The sequence below is a fragment of the Salvelinus alpinus genome, chromosome 29 (genome assembly GCF_045679555.1).
Source record: "Salvelinus alpinus chromosome 29, SLU_Salpinus.1, whole genome shotgun sequence".
Classification (NCBI taxonomy): Eukaryota; Metazoa; Chordata; class Actinopteri; order Salmoniformes; family Salmonidae; genus Salvelinus; species Salvelinus alpinus.
Genome location: NC_092114.1, coordinates 22,086,862 through 22,109,168, shown reverse-complemented (window position 1 = coordinate 22,109,168; position 22,307 = coordinate 22,086,862). Strand labels below are relative to the sequence as shown.

The following is a 22,307-nucleotide window of genomic DNA, read 5'->3' as shown; positions in this document are numbered from 1 at the left end:
TTTAAGGTGGTTAGGGGTAGGTTTAAGGTGGTTAGGGGTAGGTTTAGGGCGGGTAGGTTTATGATCAGTTCTGTTTGTAGAGGTTTTACACCTTTGTTTAGAGTTTTGGTGTGTGTGTGTGTGTGTGTGCGCGTGCGGTAGGACTTAAGGTTCAATGCATCTGCCACTCCTGAAGGACATGTACCAAGAAGTGATCCGTGTCCTCTTTGGTCTCTTTCTTTCTTTCTCTAAGACGTCATGTACCAAGAAGTAAGTCTTGTCCTTTGGACATTCACAGTAGCTTTTGAAATTACCTCAACTCTCAGCCTGTACATTAGAGTGATGGCAGTCTGTTCTTTAGAGAACGTCCCTATATGGTCTCATTGCTGTGTGAGTCTAACCTCTTGGAGAGAAAGAAGGACACACAGACAGACCCACACACCATCATCGGTGATCACTCGAGTCCAGTATGATTGTCCTCCATCAGGTCTTCAATTTGTGTGTCTTCAGATGTCAATCCGGGTCGAGCAACATACAGTATATTGGTGCAGTGCGGGCAGGGGTGAGTGGTGGTGGTTAGGCCTTCCGGGTGTTCAGTCTCTCCTTGCGTAGCTGTCCCTTGTCCTCTGGGGCACAGTGGGCATTAATTTAGTATAGGCAGCTCCCTCTTCAATGTTTTCTCTCTGTCTGTTTACTCCAGTGTCCACCAAGTTGTCTGTTTAGTGCAGTGTCCTCCCAGTTGTCTGTTTAGTGCAGTGTCCCCCAGTTGTCTGTTTAGTGCAGTGTCCCCCCAGTTGTCTGTTTACTCCAGTGTCCCCCCAGTTGTCTGTTTACTCCAGTGTCCCCCCAGTTGTCTGTTTAGTGCAGTGTCCCCCCAGTTGTCTGTTTAGTGCAGTGTCCTCACAGTTGTCTGTTTAGTGCAGTGTCCCCCAGTTGTCTGATAAGTGCAGTGTCCCCCCAGTTGTCTGTTTAGTGCAGTGTCCCCCCAGTTGTCTGTTTAGTGCAGTGTCCTCACAGTTGTCTGTTTAGTGCAGTGTCCCCCAGTTGTCTGATAAGTGCAGTGTCCCCCCAGTTGTCTGTTTAGTGCAGTGTTCCCCCAGTTGTCTGTTTAGTGCAGTGTCCCCCCAGTTGTCTGTTTAGTGCAGTGTCCCCCCAGTTGTCTGTTTAGTGCAGTGTTCCCCCAGTTGTCTGTTTAGTGCAGTGTCCTCACAGTTGTCTGTTTAGTGCAGTGTCCCCCCAGTTGTCTGTTTAGTGCAGTGTTCCCCCAGTTGTCTGTTTAGTGCAGTGTCCCCCCAGTTGTCTGTTTAGTGCAGTGTTCCCCCAGTTGTCTGTTTAGTGCAGTGTCCTCACAGTTGTCTGTTTAGTGCAGTGTCCCCCAGTTGTCTGATAAGTGCAGTGTCCCCCCAGTTGTCTGTTTAGTGCAGTGTCCCCCCAGTTGTCTGTTTAGTGCAGTGTTCCCCCAGTTGTCTGTTTAGTGCAGTGTTCCCCCAGTTGTCTGTTTAGTGCAGTGTTCCCCCAGTTGTCTGTTTAGTGCAGTGTTCCCCCAGTTGTCTGTTTAGTACAGTGTCCTCACAGTTGTCTGTTTAGTGCAGTGTTCCCCCAGTTGTCTGTTTAGTGCAGTGTTCCCCCAGTTGTCTGTTTAGTGCAGTGTCCCCCCAGTTGTCTGTTTAGTGCAGTGTTCCCCCAGTTGTCTGTTTAGTGCAGTGTTCCCCCAGTTGTCTGTTTAGTGCAGTGTTCCCCCAGTTGTCTGTTTAGTGCAGTGTTCCCCCAGTTGTCTGTTTAGTGCAGTGTTCCCCCAGTTGTCTGTTTAGTACAGTGTCCTCACAGTTGTCTGTTTAGTGCAGTGTTCCCCCAGTTGTCTGTTTAGTGCAGTGTTCCCCCAGTTGTCTGTTTAGTGCAGTGTCCCCCCAGCTGTCTGATAAGGTGCCATATATGTTCTGTATCAGGGGTTCGCTGACCTTCCTTTAATTTTTATTTTATTTCACCTTTATTTAACCAGGTAGGCCAGTTGAGAACAAGTTCTCATTTACAACTGCGATCTGGCCAAGATAAAGCAAAGCAGTGCGACACAAACAACAACACAGAGTTACACATGGAATAAACACTGGAGGGAGGTAAGGCAATATATAGGCCATAGTGGCGAAATAATTACAATTTAGCCGTTAAACACTGGAGTGATAGATCGGCAGAAGATTAATGTGCAAGTAGAGATACTGGGGTGCAAAGGAGCAAAAAAACAAAACAATATGGGGATGAGGTAGTTGGGTGGGCTATTTACAGATGGGCTATGTACAGGTGCAATGATCTGTAAGCTGATCTGACAGCTGACGCTTAAAGTTAGTGAGGGAGATATGAGTCTCCAGCTTCAGTGATTTTTGCAATTCGTTCCAGTCAATGGCAGCAGAGAACTGGAAGGAAAGGCGGCTAAAAGAGGAATTGGCTTTGGGGGTGACCAGTGAAATAGATTTGCTGGAGCACGTGCTACGGGTTGGTGCTGCTATGGTGACCAGTGAGCTGAGATAAGGCGGAGCTTTACCTAGCAGACAAAGACTTATAGATGACCTGGAGCCAGTGGGTTTGGCAACGAATATGAAGCGAGGGCCAGCCAACAAGAGCATACAGGTCGCAGTGGTGGGTAGTATATGGGGCTTTGGTGACAAAACGGATGGCACTGTGATAGACTGCATCCAATTTGCTGAGTAGAGTGTTGGGGGCTATTTTGTAAATGACATCGCCAAAGTCAACGATCGGTAGGATAGTCAGTTTTACGAGGGTATGTTTGGCAGCATGAGTGAAGGATGCTTTGTTGCGAAATAGGAAGCCGATTCTAGATTTAATTTTGGATTGGAGATGCTTGATGTGAGTCTGGAAGGAGAGTTTACAGTCTAACCAGACACCTAGGTATTTGTAGTTGTCCACATATTCTAAATCAGAACAGTCTTTTTACTGGGAGTACATGATCTGTTTCGGGAGGCGTGAGTTGGGCATCCGGATGGCATGGCCTGTCCATTAGAGTTGGTGATGTATTACAGTAGTGGGGATGCTGTTTATGTTGGCCTCCTCCAGCTTGCTGGTGTTGGTGCACCTGTTATCCCAACTGATCCTCAGGTTTTTTCATAAGGATCTTTGGCGGTGTAAGGATCTTTTGTAAGGATCTTTGGCGGTGTAAGGATTTTTGCTGTTCCATGTTTCAGCTCCTTATAGCAGCACACACACATGTCCAGACCGTATTAATGCTCAGCAGGGGTCACATGAGCCAATTGCTCTCTCAGATCATGCCAGTGACTCACGTTGTTGTCCCCCTGAGGGGTCCTAGACAGATAGAAGGGGTTGTGTCCTGTTCCTGTCCACTCACTGGCCTATGATGTTGAGTTGTGATATAACCATGCCACGATGCAATGATCTCAGATTAAGGTCATGTTCAGCCTAATGAATTTGGGCCAAAGAATACAGGAGAGTGTTTGGGCTTTAATACAAGTATTTCAATCCCTGTACATCCTCTGTCTGTGTGCCAAGGAGTCTACCGATGTCCCAGGATATTTGGGTCTGTAGGATTTAAACTATATATTTACAAATCACGGTGTTCCATTTGGTCTGTATATGCAAAGGTTATTATCAGTTCACATTTGTAGCTCACCATAGATGTTTAGATGCTGCTAGTCATGCGTAGAACGCCCCAGATTTAATTCTCTCTCACTTCAATGATTTGTTCAGCATGGGAGCATTATTTGTCAGATTCAAAATGCTGAGTTTTTGAATTTGTACAAGTAAATCAGTAACCATTCGGGAGAAGTTAACCTTGGAGTAACAGTATGAATAATACAACGTGAAAGAAAAAACGCTTCTCTGCATGGAGACGAAGGTCAGGTATTTCAGATGCTATGACCACGTTATGAACATGTCATGACCATTCCAGCATATGTCACCTCAGGTATGGCCATGCGCTATCGAAGGCAATTGGAGGCAGGCTGTATCGTTACTGAATGTTCAGATAGAAAAGCATTGTGTAGAACACATGGTTTTCTGTCAGATGGAATAGGGAATGAATCGTGTCGGCTCTATTCATTCTATTTCTATCTGCAACATTTAGAATCTGTTTTTTGTTTTCAGGACTGCAGCTCTGTAGTCATCCTTGCCCAGTGTAGTGAGACCCACCCGTTCCTGTCTCACTGAACGACTAAAGCGAGTCTGACATTTAATTCCCCGTCACCTCCACACCTCCTTCCCCCGATCACCCTGCTCGGCCCATCAGTAAAACCCCCCAGAGCAGCAGTCATCCCTCACCTTCTCACCCCCCTCCCATTTACCTTCTCACTCCCCTCCCACTCTGTCCAACGGGGGAAACAGCTGCATTGAGTCAGCTTTTTTTTCCATCCTCCATCCCTCCATCACCTGATTGAATCCCTTTTATGCAGGCTGTGTCCTCCTGTCGAGTAAGCAGACGGTGTTGCATATTTTGGCTTTACTCTTCACCTAGCTGACTGACGTACTGGTAATGGCACCGTTCGTTCTCCGGGAATCGGGACAATCCACATTCACATCACTCCAAATCAAGGCCCCGACCAGGCCCACAGCCCCTTCCACGTCACTCCAAATCAGGGCCCCACCCAGTCCGACCAGCCCCTTCCACATCACTCCAAATCAGGGCCCCACCCGGTCCGACCAGCCCCACAGCCCCTTCCGCATCACTCCAAATCAGGGTCCCACCCAGTCCGACCAGCCCCTTCCACGTCACTCCAAATCAGGGCCCCACCCAGTCCGACCAGCCCCTTCCACATCACTCCAAATCAGGGCCCCACCCGGTCCGACCAGCCCCTTCCACATCACTCCAAATCAGGGCCCCACCCGGTCCGACCAGCCCCTTCCACATCACTCCAAATCAGGGTCCCACCCGGTCCGACCAGCCCCTTCCACATCACTCCAAATCAGGGCCCCACCCGGTCCGACCAGCCCCTTCCACATCACTCCAAATCAGGGTCCCACCCAGTCCGACCAGCCCCTTCCACATCACTCCAAATCAGGGCCCCACCCAGTCCGACCAGCCCCTTCCAAATCAGGGCCCCACCCGGTCCGACCAGCCCCACAGCCCCTTCCGCATCACTCCAAATCAGGGCCCCACCCAGTCCAACCAGCCCCTTCCACATCACTCCAAATCAGGGCCCCACCCAGTCCGACCAGCCCCTTCCAAATCAGGGCCCCACCCGGTCCGACCAGCCCCACAGCCCCTTCCACATCACTCCAAATCAGGGTCCCACCCAGTCCAACCAGCCCCTTCCACATCACTCCAAATCAGGGCCCCACCCAGTCCGACCAGCCCCTTCCAAATCAGGGCCCCACCCGGTCCGACCAGCCCCACAGCCCCTTCCACATCACTCCAAATCAGGGTCCCACCCAGTCCAACCAGCCCCTTCCACATCACTCCAAATCAGGGCCCCACCCAGTCCGACCAGCCCCTTCCAAATCAGGGCCCCACCCGGTCCGACCAGCCCCACAGCCCCTTCCACATCACTCCAAATCAGGGTCCCACCCAGTCCAACCAGCCCCTTCCACATCACTCCAAATCAGGGCCCCACCCAGTCCGACCAGCCCCTTCCAAATCAGGGCCCCACCCGGTCCGACCAGCCCCACAGCCCCTTCCACATCACTCCAAATCAGGGCCCCACCCGGTCCGACCAGCCCCACAGCCCCTTCCACATCACTCCAAATCAGGGCCCCACCCGGTCCGACCAGCCCCACAGCCCCTTCCACATCACTCCAAATCAGGGTCCCACCCAGCCCCACAGCCCCTTCCGCATCACTCCAAATCAGGGCCCCACCCGGTCCGACCAGCCCCACAGCCCCTTCCGCATCACTCCAAATCAGGGTCCCACCCAGTCCGACCAGCCCCTTCCACGTCACTCCAAATCAGGGCCCCACCCAGTCCGACCAGCCCCTTCCACATCACTCCAAATCAGGGCCCCACCCGGTCCGACCAGCCCCTTCCACATCACTCCAAATCAGGGCCCCACCCGGTCCGACCAGCCCCTTCCACATCACTCCAAATCAGGGCCCCACCCGGTCCGACCAGCCCCTTCCACATCACTCCAAATCAGGGCCCCACCCGGTCCGACCAGCCCCTTCCACATCATTCCAAATCAGGGTCCCACCCAGTCCGACCAGCCCCTTCCACATCACTCCAAATCAGGGCCCCACCCAGTCCGACCAGCCCCTTCCAAATCAGGGCCCCACCCGGTCCGACCAGCCCCACAGCCCCTTCCGCATCACTCCAAATCAGGGCCCCACCCAGTCCAACCAGCCCCTTCCACATCACTCCAAATCAGGGCCCCACCCAGTCCGACCAGCCCCTTCCAAATCAGGGCCCCACCCGGTCCGACCAGCCCCACAGCCCCTTCCACATCACTCCAAATCAGGGTCCCACCCAGTCCAACCAGCCCCTTCCACATCACTCCAAATCAGGGCCCCACCCAGTCCGACCAGCCCCTTCCAAATCAGGGTCCCACCCGGTCCGACCAGCCCCACAGCCCCTTCCACATCACTCCAAATCAGGGTCCCACCCAGTCCAACCAGCCCCTTCCACATCACTCCAAATCAGGGCCCCACCCAGTCCGACCAGCCCCTTCCAAATCAGGGCCCCACCCGGTCCGACCAGCCCCACAGCCCCTTCCACATCACTCCAAATCAGGGTCCCACCCAGTCCAACCAGCCCCTTCCACATCACTCCAAATCAGGGCCCCACCCAGTCCGACCAGCCCCTTCCAAATCAGGGCCCCACCCGGTCCGACCAGCCCCACAGCCCCTTCCACATCACTCCAAATCAGGGCCCCACCCGGTCCGACCAGCCCCACAGCCCCTTCCACATCACTCCAAATCAGGGCCCCACCCGGTCCGACCAGCCCCACAGCCCCTTCCACATCACTCCAAATCAGGGTCCCACCCAGCCCCACAGCCCCTTCCGCATCACTCCAAATCAGGGTCCCACCCAGTCCAACCAGCCCCTTCCACATCACTCCAAATCAGGGCCCACCCGTTCCGACCAGCCCCAGAGCCCCTGTGGGCATCATTCATAATGCCCCGAAGTTTCCTATTCTACCGATGTCGATGCAATTCCGTGGCCCCTGTTGGAGGCAGGGCACCCTGCTGTGATGCCTAGAGACTCTGTAAATGGCTGCTCCACTCAGAGACCTTTACCTTAAGGCAGCTCCTCAATCAGCTCTCATAGACAGAGAAAGAGGAGTGTGTACTGTAGTTCATAAAGACCTTTTACCAATCATTACACCCTGGGTTATTGCTGTGGGGACCCGTTCATGAAGCCCTGGTCTCCATGGTGATTTCAAAGCTTCGATAGCATTAAATGCTAATAAACAGAAGCGTCAGAAAGCTAAAATAGTCCTATAGGAGTCCTCGCCACCATCAGTGGGTAATGAGATGGCTTGAAGCAATGTTTTTCCCTTCGATTAATAAGGTGGAACTGTGGCAATATCGCTGATGTATTCAGATGCACTGAGCTTAGAAACCAGATTTCACTCAGTGGGAAGTTTATGATGAATCCGGTAACCCAATAAATGCACCGTGATTTCTCCATCCCAGTGTCTGTAAAACAGTCTAATGGAGTTCCCTCAGGAAACGGTTAGATTAGCTGTCTGGCCACACCATTCACAAAGCACTTGGCGGAGGACAGGAGGAGAAAAGAGGTGGGAAAGGGTTAGGAAAACAAGAGCGAAAAGAGGGCGAAATGAGGGAGCAATTCCCTTTAATCTCCACATGAAGCCTCCCATCAGACAGTATTCAGAGACTTCATTTGCATCTCAAATAGCACCCTATTCCCCATGGTGCACTACCTTTGACCAGGGCCCATTTGTCAAAAGGTCAAAAGTAGTGCGCTGTATAGGGAGAAGGGTGCCATTTGGGATGTAGACATCATCCTGTCACACTGTAGAAGCTATGTGTTTGTGTTCTAGGTGTGTCTGGTGGAAGTGTTAACAAATGTAAAAAGCCCATGGTATGGCTAATTTGAGAATGTTCCATTGTGAACTGTGATGGACGTGGGTGTCTGTTGGCAGGCAGGCTAGGGAACCCAGTCCCTCAAGAATAACCAGGGGTATTTATTTCTGAAGAGAAAGCTGCCATCTGATCTGGCACATGCAACCAGACAAGGGACGGGAAATAAATGTGAAATGTAACTGAATGAACCAAACCCTCCTGTCCCATTTAAAGAACATGGTCCTTCCGTCCTCTGTGTGTGCGTGTGAGACTAGGAATATGGAGAACAGAGGGTCCAGTCCTATTGGCTTAGAAGTGCATAGTTGAGTTCCTCTGCCTTGAGGCTCTTATTGTCACAGAAGGAGAAGTGGTGTCATGAACAGTGACTATACACATGCACGCACACACACACACTACCCATGGCTGTACATGCCAAAACTGTGTAGAAATGAGTCAGCCACCCATGTTGGTATTGAGTGATTCCTTATGAAACCCAGACAAAACAACATTCTTTTGGGGATTTTCACAATGTAATCTATAGAATGGTCCTAGAGGAAGGAAGGATTGTTGACATGTATCAAAAAACATAATTGAGAAATAATTTATCAAAGTTGGCATATTTATGACATTTTGGCCTTACCAAGGCCTCCTTTTAGACTACATAATGTTTCACCTTTAGATGCTACAGGTGAAACATAGCAACAATAAAACAATCGTATGAAATGTTACTGCTTGATCTGTAATATGACTAGTGTTTTTATCGGGGGGAAAAGTACATATATTTATGAATATTGAAATATATAAACATGAACATTGAAAATATACCATTTTTGATTTGTCAATTTTTTAAATATATATTTTTGAACATAATATAGTCTACGTGCATATGAAAATTCCAGATTGGAATCTCTGTTACTTTTAGAATGGATTCAAAATGGTCACCCTCTGCTTAGGGCGATATTGCCTAAAAATCTGTTGTACAATTAAAGGTCAAATACACATTACCAAATGCACATTTGTGGCCTGCTGGAGGTCATTTTGCAGGGCTCTGGCAGTGTTCCTCCTTGCACAAAGGCGAAGGTAGCGGTCCTGCTGCTGGGTTGTTGCCCTCCTACGGCCTCCTCCACGTCTCCTGATGTACTGGCCTGTCTCCTGGTAGCGCTTCCATGCTCTGGACACTACGCTGACAGACACAGCAAACCTTCTTGCCACAGCTCGCATTGATGTGCCATCCTGGATGAGCTGCACTACCTGAGCCACTTGTGTGGGTTGTAGACTCCGTCTCATGCTACCACTAGAATGAGAGCACCGCCAGCATTCAAAAGTGACCAAAACATCAGCCAGGAAGCATAGGAACTGAGAAGTGGTCTGTGGTCACCACCTGCAGAATCACTCCTTTATTGGGGGTGTCTTGCTAATTGCCTATAATTTCCACCTTTTGTCTATTCCATTTGCACAACAGCATGTGAAATTTATTGTCTATCAGTGTTGCTTCCTAAGTGGACAGTTTGATTTCACAGAAGTGTGATTGACTTGGAGTTACATTGTGTTGTTTAAGTGTTCCCTTTATTTTTTTGAGCAGTGTATTAAAACATTTGCCAAATCCAACATTTTAAATGTTCAATATTCATAAATTAATATACTACAATGTTTTATTGATATCCAAATACTACTTGTATTACAGAGCAAGCGGGAAAGCTTCATATGACACCAATGTTTGCTTTGTTGCACCTACAGATGAAACATTATGGAGTTTTAAAGAAGGGTAATGCCTCGAACACACCTACAGCATCATTGCGCAAAATGATACGCAGCATCATCTGGATATGTGTGCTACAAAAGTTCAACATTCATCTTCTGCTACCATTTCTGTCAAGCCGTCTACACATACAATTTGATTCATACGTTCGTCAAATCCAACATTTGCACCACACAGAACGCACTGAAACTGCCTCTGCAACGCAATGCTGCAAGGAAAACACAGCATTGTGCAAATGAATGTACTTCTGGTGTACCAAAACGCAATGACGCTGTTGGTGTGAGGCCAAAATGTCATAAATATGCCAACTTTGGTCAATTATTTCTCAATTATTCTTTTAGATACATGTCAAATATATGTCAACAATCCTTCCTTCCTCTAGGACCATTCTATAGATTACATTGTGAAAATCCCCAAGATCCTGGTCTCTTTTTGTGTTGGTTTCGTGAGGAATCACTCTATTGAAGTATAGCTGAAACTTGAACCACGCGTGTATCACCATCCCTTATGAGCTTTCATTCTATATTCAATATGATGGAAGTGTCTTAGTTTATCAGAGAGGCGACATGTTTATTGTATAGCTTCTGTATATCTGGGCCCATGGGGAATCTCTTTACTGATGGATCTTATATCACTGACTCAGTAGCTGACTAAATGAAGTGTGTCCCCATGGGCCCTGGTCAAAAGTAGTGCACTTTATAGGGAATAGGGTACCATTTGGGGCGTAACCTTAGTCAGTAGAGGTAAACTACAGTTCAAGTTCACGTTTCCATTACTCACATGGCAGTCTTAGACACTGGAATGTATGGAGACAACGTCAGGAAATTGAAAATGAAAAACAAGTGAAAATAGAATCTAAAATACAAGTGTGCAGTATGTGTTTGCTAATTACCTCAATGCCAGGCGAGGGTTGGTTAGTCTTGGTTTGATAACCATAAGAGGACCGGAGGGAGTTATGTCTTCTTTGTTCTCATAACCTCAGGGATTATATATGTATACATTATCATGCAAGAGATCTTCATAATAATTGATGATTCAGTCTCAGCTCTTTAAACCTTGTATGCCCTGATACTGCATTAAGACCTAAAAATGCAACTCTGAACTTGAGCATTTGTCAGTCGAACTGTAATTGTTGCAAAATCTTTCGAAATTGTGCTTTTCCCACTTAAGCATCCAAACAGCCACTGTCCAAAATCTCTGGTAGGGAAAACCTCCAATTTCCAAAATCTCTGAGGGAGAACAGTCGATGTGTCTCTCAAACACAAGGCTTACGTCCTTTCTCCTCTGTTCCTCTGTCTTTACAGCCAGTGAGAACTGCCATGACTTCCACCCCATGTTCTTCACCCACGACCGCTCCTTTGAGGAGTTCTTCTGCATCTGCATCCAGCTGCTCAACAAGACCTGGAAGGAGATGAGGGCCACCAGCGAAGACTTCAACAAGGTGAGGGTGGACTTGCGGTAGGGGGAAGTTGCCCCTAGACGATGATCTTGGATTAGTTAGCATTTCTCCCCGCTAATGTTTATTTTTATTTTTTTATTTCACCTTTATTTAACCAGGTAGGCTAGTTGAGAACAAGTTCTCATTTGCAACTGCGACCTGGCCAAGATAAAGCATAGCAGTGTGAACAGACAACACAGAGTTACACATGGAGTAAACAATAAACAAGTCAATAACATGGTAGAAAAAAAGAGAATCTATATACAATGTGTGCAAAAGGCATGAGGTAGGCAATAAATCTAATAATTACAATTTAGCAGATTAACACTGGAGTGATAAATCATCAGATGATCATGTGCAAGAAGAGATACTGGTGTGCAAAAGAGCAGAAAAGTAAATAAATAAAAGCAGTATGGGGGGTGAGGTAGGTAAATTGGGTGGGTAGTTTACAGATGGACTATGTACAGCTGCAGCGATCGGTTAGCTGCTCGGATAGCAGATTTTTAAAGTTGTTGAGGGAGATAAAAGTCTCCAACTTCAGAGATTTTTGCAATTCGTTCCAGTCGCAGGCAGCAGAGAACTGGAAGGAAAGGCGTCCAAATGAGGTTTTGGCTTTAGGGATGATCAGTGAGATACACCTGCTGGAGCGCGTGCTGCGGGTGGGTGTAGCCATCGTGACCAGTGAACTGAGATAAGGCGGCACTTTACCTAGCATAGCCTTGTAGATGACCTGGAGCCAGTGGGTCTGACGACGAACATGTAGCGAGGGCCAGCCGACTAGGGCATACAGGTCGCAGTGGTGGGTCGTATAAGGTGCTTTAGTAACAAAACGAATGGCACTGTGATAAACTGCATCCAGTTTGCTGAGTAGAGTATTGGAAGCTATTTTGTAGATGACATCGCCGAAGTCGAGGATCGGTAGGATAGTCAGTTTTACTAGGGTAAGTTTGGCGGCGTGAGTGAAGGAGGCTTTGTTGCGGAATAGAAAGCCGATTCTTGATTTGATTTTGGATTGGAGATGTTTGATATGAGTCTGGAAGGAGAGTTTGCAGTCTAGCCAGACACCTAGGTACTTATAGATGTCCACATATTCTAGGTCGGAACCGTCCAGGGTGGTGATGCTAGTCGGGCGTGCGGGTGCAGGCAGCGAACGGTTGAAAAGCATGCATTTGGTTTTACTAGCGTTTAAGAGCAGTTGGAGGCCACGGAAGGAGTGTTGTATGGCATTGAAGCTCGTTTGGAGGTTAGATAGCACAGTGTCCAAGGAAGGGCCGGAAGTATATAGAATGGTGTCGTCTGCGTAGAGGTGGATCAGGGAATCGCCCGCAGCAAGAGCAACATCATTGATGTATACAGAGAAAAGAGTCGGCCCGAGAATTGAACCCTGTGGTACCCCCATAGAGACTGCCAGAGGACCGGACAACATGCCCTCCGATTTGACACACTGAATTCTGTCTGCAAAGTAGTTGGTGAACCAGGCAAGGCAGTCATTAGAAAAACCGAGGCTACTGAGTCTGCCGATAAGAATATGGTGATTGACAGAGTCGAAAGCCTTGGCCAGGTCGATGAAGACGGCTGCACAGTAATGTCTTTTATCGATGGCGGTTATGATATCGTTTAGTACCTTGAGCGTGGCTGAGGTGCACCCGTGACCGGCTCGGAAACCGGATTGCACAGCGGAGAAGGTACGGTGGGATTCGAGATGGTCAGTGATCTGTTTGTTGACTTGGCTTTCGAAGACCTTGGATAGGCAGGGCAGGATGGATATAGGTCTGTAACAGTTTGGGTCCAGGGTGTCTCCCCCTTTGAAGAGGGGGATGACCGCGGCAGCTTTCCAATCCTTGGGGATCTCAGATGATACGAAGGAGAGGTTGAACAGGCTGGTAATAGGGGGTGCGACAATGGCGGCGGACAGTTTCAGAAATAGGGGGTCCAGATTGTCAAGCCCAGCTGATTTGTATGGGTCCAGGTTTTCCAGCTCTTTCAGAACATCTGCTATCTGGATATGGGTAAAGGAGAAGCTGGGGAGGCTTGGGCGAGTAGCAGCGGGGGGGGCGGGGCTGTTGGCCAAGGTTGGAGTCGCCAGGAGGAAGGCATGGCCAGCCATTGAGAAATGTTTGTTGAAGTTTTCGATTATCACGGACTTATCAGTGGTGACCGTGTTACCTAGCCTCAGTGCAGTGGGCAGCTGGGAGGAGGTGCTCTTGTTTTCCATGGACTTTACAGTATCCCAGAACTTTTTGGAGTTAGAGCTACAGGATGCAAATTTCTGCTTGAAAAAGCTGGCCTTTGCTTTCCTGACTGACTGCGTGTATTGGTTCCTGACTTCCCTGAACAGTTGCATATCGCGGGGGCTCTTCGATGCTATTGCAGTTCGCCACAGGATGTTTTTGTGCTGGTCGAGGGCAGTCAGGTCTGGAGTGAACCAAGGGCTATATCTGTTCTTGGTTCTGCATTTTTTGAACGGAGCATGCTTGTCTAATATGGTGAGGAAGTAACTTTTAAAGAATGACCAGGCATCCTCAACTGACGGGATGAGGTCAATATCCTTCCAGGGTACCCGGGCCAGGTCGATTAGAAAGGCCTGCTCGCAGAAGTGTTTTAGGGAGCGTTTGACAGTGATGAGGGGTGGTCGTTTGACCGCGGACCCGTGGCGGATACAGGCAATGAGGCAGTGATCGCTGAGATCTTGATTGAAGACAGCAGAGGTGTATTTGGAGGGCAGGTTGGTCAGGATAATGTCTATTAGGGTGCCCATGTTTACGGATTTAGGGTTGTACCTGGTGGGTTCCTTGATGATTTGTGTGAGATTGAGGGCATCAAGCTTGGATTGTAGGACTGCCGGGGTGTTAAGCATATCCCAGTTTAGGTCACCTAACAGAACAAACTCTGAAGCTAGATGGGGAGCGATCAATTCACAGATGGTGTCCAGGGCACAGCTGGGAGCTGAGGGGGGTCGGTAGCAGGCGGCAACAGTGAGAGACTTATTTCTGGAGAGATTCATTTTTAAAATTAGAAGTTCGAACTGTTTGGGCATAGACCTGGAAAGTATGACAGAACTTTGCAGGCTATCTCTGCAGTAGATTGCAACTCCTCCCCCTTTGGCAGTTCTATCTTGACGGAAAGTGTTATAGTTGGGTATGGAAATCTCAGAATTTTTGGTGGCCTTCCTAAGCCAGGATTCGGACACGGCAAGGACATCAGGGTTGGCAGAGTGTGCTAAAGCGGTGAGTAAGGCAAACTTAGGGAGGAGGCTTCTGATGTTGACATGCATGAGGCCAAGGCTTTTTCGATCACAGAAGTCAACAAATGAGGGTGACTGGGGACATGCAGGGCCTGGGTTTACCTCCACATCACCCGAGGAACAGAGGAGTAGTAGGATGAGGGTGCGGCTAAAGGCTATCAAAACTGGTCGCCTAGAGCGTTGGGGACAAAGAATAAAAGGAGCAGATTTATGGGCGTGGTAGAATAGATTCTGGGCATAATGTGCAGACAGGGGTATGGTGGGGCACGGGTACAGCGGAGGCAAGCCCAGGCACTGGGTGATGATAAGAGAGGTTGTATCTCTGGACATGCTGGTCTCAATGGGTGAGGTCACCGCATGTGTGGGGGGTGGGACAAAGGAGGTATCAGAGGTACGGAGAGTGGAACTACGGGGTCCATTGCAAACCAAAACAATGATAATGATAACTAGCCTGAACAACAGTATGCAAGGCATATTGATATTTGAGAGAGACATACAATAAGGCATAAAGTGATTGCAGGTCTTGATTGGGAGAGCTAGCTAAAACAACAGGTAAGATAACAGCAGCAATAACAGGGTGCTAGTCTAACACAGCAACAACAGGTAAAAATGGCGACGACTAGGCAGAGAGGGTCGGATTAACTACACACAGATCCTGAGTTAAAGCACAGAGCCGACAGATAAAACACAAATAAACAGAATGGAGTACCGTGAATTAATGGACAGTCAAGCAGGCATCAGCTATGTAGCCAAGTGATCATAGTGTCCAGGGGGCAGCCGTAGATGGAGCAGGGAGGCCTCCACTAAGCTAGCACGCGGCGTTTAAAGTTAGTAGCCCGGGGGGTGGTCTGCTCAGACGGAGGGGGTCTGCTCAGACGTGGTCGTGTCGACAGAGAATCCAAGCCAGATGGCGAAAGAGAGGTTGTGAATTGTAGAATTGTGTTTGCTAACTGGTGCTAGCTTCGTGGCAGTGGCGCTAGCTGCGCTAGCTGCAAGCTAGCTGTGAGGATCAGAAGTAGTGGCTCAGGGATTACGGCAGGAATCCGGCGTTGTTGTCGAGAGACAGTCCGATGCTGGTAAATTGGTGAGTAATATCCAGGCTAATAACAGGGCTGGTGTCTGTGCAGAAGGTAAAAGCTGCTAGCAGCGGCAAAAAATGGCTAAATTAGCTTGTAGCTGATTTAGACCAGTTGTGATGGATTGGCAGGGCTCTGTGTCGGCAAAAAAAAGGTCCAGTCCAATTGGCAAAAGAGGTATTGTAGCCCAAGAATTCGCTGGTAGACCTCTTCGGCTAGCCGGCAGATGGGCCTAGCTCGAGGCTAGCTCAAGGCTAACTGGTGCTTCCTTCGGGACAGAGGTGTTAGCCAGTAGTAGCCACTCGGTTGCAGCTAGCTAGCTGTGATGATACGGTGTAATTGTCCAGAGCTTGCGTCAGGAATCCGGTGATGTGGTAGAGAAAAAGCAGTCCTATATGCTCTGGGTTGATATCGCGCTTGCAGACTGGCAGGTATTGGCTCGAGCTGAAGCTGGCTGTGTCCGAGTTAAGGGTGAAGACCGCAGCAGTGGCTAACTGACTACTAGCTAGTAGCTAGTTATCTGGCTAGCTTCTGATTGGGGTTACGGTTCTAAAGTATAAAAAATAGCAGGTCCGTACCACATTGGGTGAGGCGGAATGTAGGAATGTATATTCAGTTCCTAGATGGAAAGTGAAATTAAAATATATACGAAATGTATACGAAAAATACGAGGACTATTTACACGGCACAAGACATACACACGTTCGACTGCTACGCCATCTTGGATTCTAATGGTTAAGGTTAGGATGGGGGAGGATGGGGGAGAGGAAGCTGATCCTAGATCTGTACCTACAGTGTTTATTCCTTAAAGGAAGGCTAGCTACTGTAGGATTTCAGCTCTAATATAATTAATAACACAGGGTCCTCTGTGGCTCTGTTGATAGAGCATTGCTAAGATTGTGAGGGACAGCTCTTGGGGAATTGTGGGGGAGATCTTGGAGGGCTGGTGGGAGATCTGTCGACTTGCCCTTGAGCAGGGCGTTGACCCTGGTTGCATCTGTATGTCGCTCTGGATGGGAGGTTGTTAGATGAGTGATGTGATGTAGTTATTGAGCAGCTTCACTGCAAGTATATTGTATGTTTTTTTAAATATTCAATAAATAATTTTTTTTTTTAGCTTGTGAGTTCGATTCCCGCTGGGACCACCCACACGAACATGTACAGTTGAATTCGAAAGTTTACATACACTTAGGTTGGAGTCATTAAAACTTGTTTTTCAACCACTCCACAAATTTCTTGTTAACAAACTATAGTTTTGGCAAGACATCTACTTTGTGCATGACACAAATAATTTTTCCAACAATTGTTTACAGACAGATTATTTCACTTATAATTCACTGTGTCACAATTCCAGTGGGTCAGAAGTTTACATACACTAAGTTGACTGTGCCATTAAACAGCTTGGAAAATTCCAGAAAATTATGTCATGGCTTTAGAAGCTTCTGATAGGCTACTTGACATCATTAGAGTCAATTGGAGGTGTACCTTTGGATGTATTTCAAGGCCCACCTTCAAACTCAGTGCCTCTTTCTCATGGGAAAATCAAAAGAAATCAGCCAAGACCACAGAAAAAAATTGTGGACCTCCACAAGTCTGGTTCATCATTGGGAGCAATTTCCAAACGCCTGAAGGTACCACGTTCATCTGTACAAACAATAGTATGCAAGTATAAACACCATGGTACCACACAGCCGTCATACCGCTCATGAAGGAGACGCGTTCTGTCTCTTAGAGATGAACGTACCTTGGTGCGAAAAGTGCAAATCAATCCCAGAACAACAGCAAAGGACCTTGTGAAGATGCTGGAAGAAACGGGTACAAAAGTATCAATATCCACAGTAAAACGAGTCCTATATCGACATAACCTGAAGGCCGCTCAGCAAGGAAGAAGCCACTGCTCCAAAACCGCCACAAAAAAAGCCATACCACGGTTTGCAACTGCACATGGGGACAAAGATCATACTTTTTGGAGAAATGTCCTCTGGTCTGATGAAACAAAAAATAGAACTGTTTGGCCATAATGACCATCGTTATGTTTGGAGGAGAAAGGGGGAGGCTTGCAAGCTGGAGAACACCATCCCAACCGTGAAGCACGGGGTGGCAGCATCATGTTGTGGGGGTGCTTTGCTGCAGGAGGGACTGGTGCACTTCACAAAATAGATGGCAACACGAGGAAGGAAAATTATTTGGATATATTGAAGCAACATCTCAAGACATTAGTCAGGAAGTTAAAGCTTGGTCGCAAATGGTCTTCCAAATGGACAATGACCCCAAGCATACTTACAAAGTTGTGACAAAATGGCTTAAGGACAACAAAGTCAAGGTATTGGAGTGACCATCACAATGCCCTGACGTCAATCCTATAGAAGATTTGTGGGCAGAACTGAAAAAGCATGTGCGAGCAAGGAGGCCTACAAACCTGACTCAGTTACACCAGCTCTGTCAGGAGGAATGGGACAAAATTCACCCAACTTATTGTGGGAAGCTTGTGGAAGGCTACCTGAAACGTTTGACCCAAGTTAAACAATTTAAAGGAAATGCTACCAAATACTAACTGAGTGTATGTAAACTTCTGACCCACTGGGAATGTGATGAAAGAAATAAAAGCTGAAATAAATCATTCTCTACTATTATTCTGATATTTCACAGTCTTCAAATAAAGTGTTGATCCTAATTGACCTAAGACAGGGAATTTTTATTTGGATTAAATGTCAGGAATTGTGAAAAACTGAGTTTAAATGTATTTGGCTAAGGTGTATGTTAACTTCCGACTTCAACTGTATTCACACATGACTGTAAGTTGCTTTGGATAAAAGCGTCTGCTAAATGATTATTGTTATTATATTAGCTCTGCAATTCTACTAATCAGCTGCGCCTTAGGACCTTGATTGGTTGAATCTGGTGTGGAAGAGCAGACCTAAAGAAGTGCATTACACTATAAGGTGTTTTTTTTTAGCTCTTCTGGCGGTGCCGTTGAGGAACTAGAGAAACGCGCTTGTAGTTGTTTTGATTGGAACACAACCCTGCATCCCCGCCATCACATAATTACTGTTGTTTTGATTGGAACACAACCCTGCATCACCGCCATCACATACAGTGGGGAGAACAAGTATTTGATACACTGCCGATTTTGCAGGTTTTCCTACTTACAAAGCATGTAGAGGTCTGTAATTTTTATCATAGGTACACTTCAACTGTGAGAGACGGAATCTAAAACAAAAATCCAGAAAATCACATTGTATGATTTTTAAGTAATTAATTTGCATTTTATTGCATGACATAAGTATTTGATACATCAGAAAGACAGAACTTAATATTTGGTACAGAAACCTTTGTTTGCAATTACAGAGATCATACGTTTCCTGTAGTTCTTGACCAGGTTTGCACACACTGCAGCAGGGATTTTGGCCCATTCCTCCATACAGACCTTCTCCAGATCCTTCAGGTTTCGGGGCTGTCGCTGGGCAATACGGACTTTCAGCTCCCTCCAAAGATTTTCTATTGGGTTCAGGTCTGGAGACTGGCTAGGCCACTCCAGGACCTTGAGATGCTTCTTATGGAGCCACTCCTTAGTTGCCCTGGCTGTGTGTTTCGGGTCGTTGTCATGCTGGAAGACCCAGCCACGACCCATCTTCAATGCTCTTACTGAGGGAAGGAGGTTGTTGGCCAAGATCTCGCGATACATGGCCCCATCCATCCTCCCCTCAATACGGTGCAGTCGTCCTGTCCCCTTTACAGAAAAGCATCCCCAAAGAATGATGTTTCCACCTCCATGCTTCACGGTTGGGATGGTGATCTTGGGGTTGTACTCATCCTTCTTCTTCCTCCAAACACGGCGAGTGGAGTTTAGACCAAAAAGCTATATTTTTGTCTCAACAGACCACATGACCTTCTCCCATTCCTCCTCTGGATCATCCAGATGGTCATTGGCAAACTTCAGACGGGCCTGGACATGCGCTGGCTTGAGCAGGGGGACCTTGCGTGCGCTGCAGGATTTTAATCCATGACGGCGTAGTGTGTTACTAATGGTTTTCTTTGAGACTGTGGTCCCAGCTCTCTTCAGGTCATTGACCAGGTCCTGCCGTGTAGTTCTGGCTGATCCCTCACCTTCCTCATGATCATTGATGCCCCACGAGGTGAGATCTTGCATGGAGCCCCAGACCGAGGGTGATTGACCATCATCTTGAACTTCTTCCATTTTCTAATAATTGCGCCAACAGTTGTTGCCTTCTCACCAAGCTGCTTGCCTATTGTCCTGTAGCCCATCCCAGCCTTGTGCAGGTCTACAATTTAACCCTGATATCCTTACACAGCTCTCTGGTCTTGGCCATTGTGGAGAGGTTGGAGTCTGTTTGATTGAGGTTGTGGACAGGTGTCTTTTATACAGGTAACGAGTTCAAACAGGTGCAGTTAATACAGGTAATGAGTGGAGAACAGGAGGGCTTCTTAAAGAAAAACTAACAGGTCTGTGAGAGCCGGAATTCTTACTGGTTGGTAGGTTATCAAATACTTATGTCATGCAATAAAATGCAAATTAATTACTTAAAAATCATACAATGTGATTTTCTGGATTTTTGTTTTAGATTCCGTCTCTCACAGTTGAAGTGTACCTATGATAAAAATTACAGACCTCTACATGCTTTGTAAGTAGGAAAACCTGCAATATCGGCAGTGTATCAAATACTTGTTCTCCCCACTGTAATTACTGTTGTTTTGATTGGAACACAACCCTGCATCACCGCCATCACATAATTACTGTTGTTTTGATTGGAACACAACCCTGCATCCCCGCCATCACATAATTACTGTTGTTTTGATTGGAACACAACCCTGCATCACCGCCATCACATAATTACTGTTGTTTTGATTGGAACACAACCCTGCATCACCGCCATCACATAATTACTGTTGTTTTGATTGGAACACAACCCTGCATCACCGCCATCACATAATTACTGTTGTTTTGATTGGAACACAACCCTGCATCACCGCCATCACATAATTACTGTTGTTTTGATTGGAACACAACCCTGCATCACCGCCATCACATAATTACTGTTGTTTTGATTGGAACACAACCCTGCATCACCGCCATCACATAATTACTGTTGTTTTTTAAGTAATCTGGGTCAAGTGGGCATAATTTGAAAGCCGGTTCTATTAGCAACATGACTAGCTAAGTTATAAAATACGATAATATATTGTTAGGCTTTCACAATGCAATTCAGGGAAACCGATTTGTAATTTTGGTGCGCATAGAAAGTAGATATGAGTGCATTCAGGTGTGTGTGCTGCAGTACATTTTCTTCACAATACCACAAACAGGTTCATTCTGTTCAGGACAAGCCAGGGTATAACGCCATGTCATCTTGTAACTGTACATCAAACATAGTGATCATAAACATTGACACTGTATCTGACTTGAGTTTTATGATATGGAAATGTGAAGTGCACATTTGGACTCACGGGTGTTTGGTTTTCTTTTATGACATCAAAGCAGTAATCATTATAATCCTCAACATTTCATCTTTCAAAACACACAGAGTCCTCGTAATTTGTCAGTCAAGACCCATACAGAGCTGTGAAGCGCAGAGCCAGAGCTCTGACGTCATGTATAGCATGTTACTTACTGTACAGCCACTGCGTTCCAATTTAGAGGTTTATCAGTGCCCAACTGCCATTTTCAACCCGTATACTGGTACGAATGTAAAGGCCTATGATGCTCTGGATAAGAGCATCAGCTAAATGACTAAAATGTAATTATAAACTGGGTGGTTCGAGCCCTGAATGCTGATTGGCTGACAGCTGTGGTATATCAGACCGTATGACAAAACATTTATTTTTACTGCTCTAATTATGTTTGTAACCAGTTTCTAATAGCAATAAGGCACCTCTGGGGTTCGTGGAATATGGCCAATATACCACGGCTAAGGGCTGTATCCAGGCACTCTGAGCTGCATTGTGCGTAAGAACAGTCCTTAGGTGTGGTATATTGACCATATACCACACACCCTCGGGCCTTACTGCTTAATTATAATGTACAGGAATAAGAAAGCATGTGACTTCTGTAAGAGTTTGTGATGTCACTATTTCATGTGGAGGGGTGGGTTCTAGTCTGGACTTATCACGGTGTTGGGCAGTAATGCAATTACAATTATGATAATCACACATCATAAGGCTTGGCTTGCGTACTGCATGGAAGTTTTTATAATGAAGGCGCTGCTGTAATGCCTATATAAAGCCAAGCTCAATGTGCAAAAGTTGATTAAGATGCATAGTCATGTTGCGTCCCAAATGGCACCATATTCCCTACATAGTACACTACCTTTTACTAAAGCCCATCAAAAGTAGTGCACTACAAAGGGAATAGGGTGTCATTTGGGAAGCAACCGTGGAAATGCATTTCTCAATGTCAAATCAAATCAAATTTTATTTGTCACATGCGCCGAATACCGTGAAATGCTTACTTACAAGTCCTTAACCAACAATGCAGTTCAAGAAATAGAGTTAAGAAAATATTTGCTAAATAAAAAGTAACACAATAAGATTACATAACAATAACGAGGCTACATACAGGGGGTACCGGTACCGAGTCAATGTGCTGGGATACAGGTTAGTCGAGGTAATTTGTACATGTAGGTAGGGGTAAAGTGACTATGCATAGATAATAAACAGTGAGTAGCAGCAGACAATGCAAATAGTCTGGCTGACCATTTGATTAATTGTTCAGGCTTATGGCTTAGGGGTAGAAGCTGTTAAGGAGCCTTTTGGACCTAGACTTGGCGCTCCGGTACCGCTAGCCGCATGGTAGCAGAGAGACCGGTCTATGAC

At 47.0% G+C, this 22,307-nt stretch overlaps 1 protein-coding gene across 7 annotated transcripts in view; it reads left to right on the top strand.

Annotated features, from left to right (window-relative positions):
* The window catches only part of elmo1 (engulfment and cell motility 1 (ced-12 homolog, C. elegans)), a 214,486-nt gene that overhangs the window by 137,444 nt on the left and 54,735 nt on the right, over nucleotides 1-22,307 (top strand). For all 7 annotated transcript variants that reach the window (XM_071375195.1, XM_071375190.1, XM_071375192.1 and 4 more), the window contains one exon: nucleotides 11,023-11,159. In XM_071375195.1, coding sequence (XP_071231296.1) covers nucleotides 11,023-11,159 — 137 coding nt within the window. The remainder of the gene's footprint in view (nucleotides 1-11,022; nucleotides 11,160-22,307) is intronic.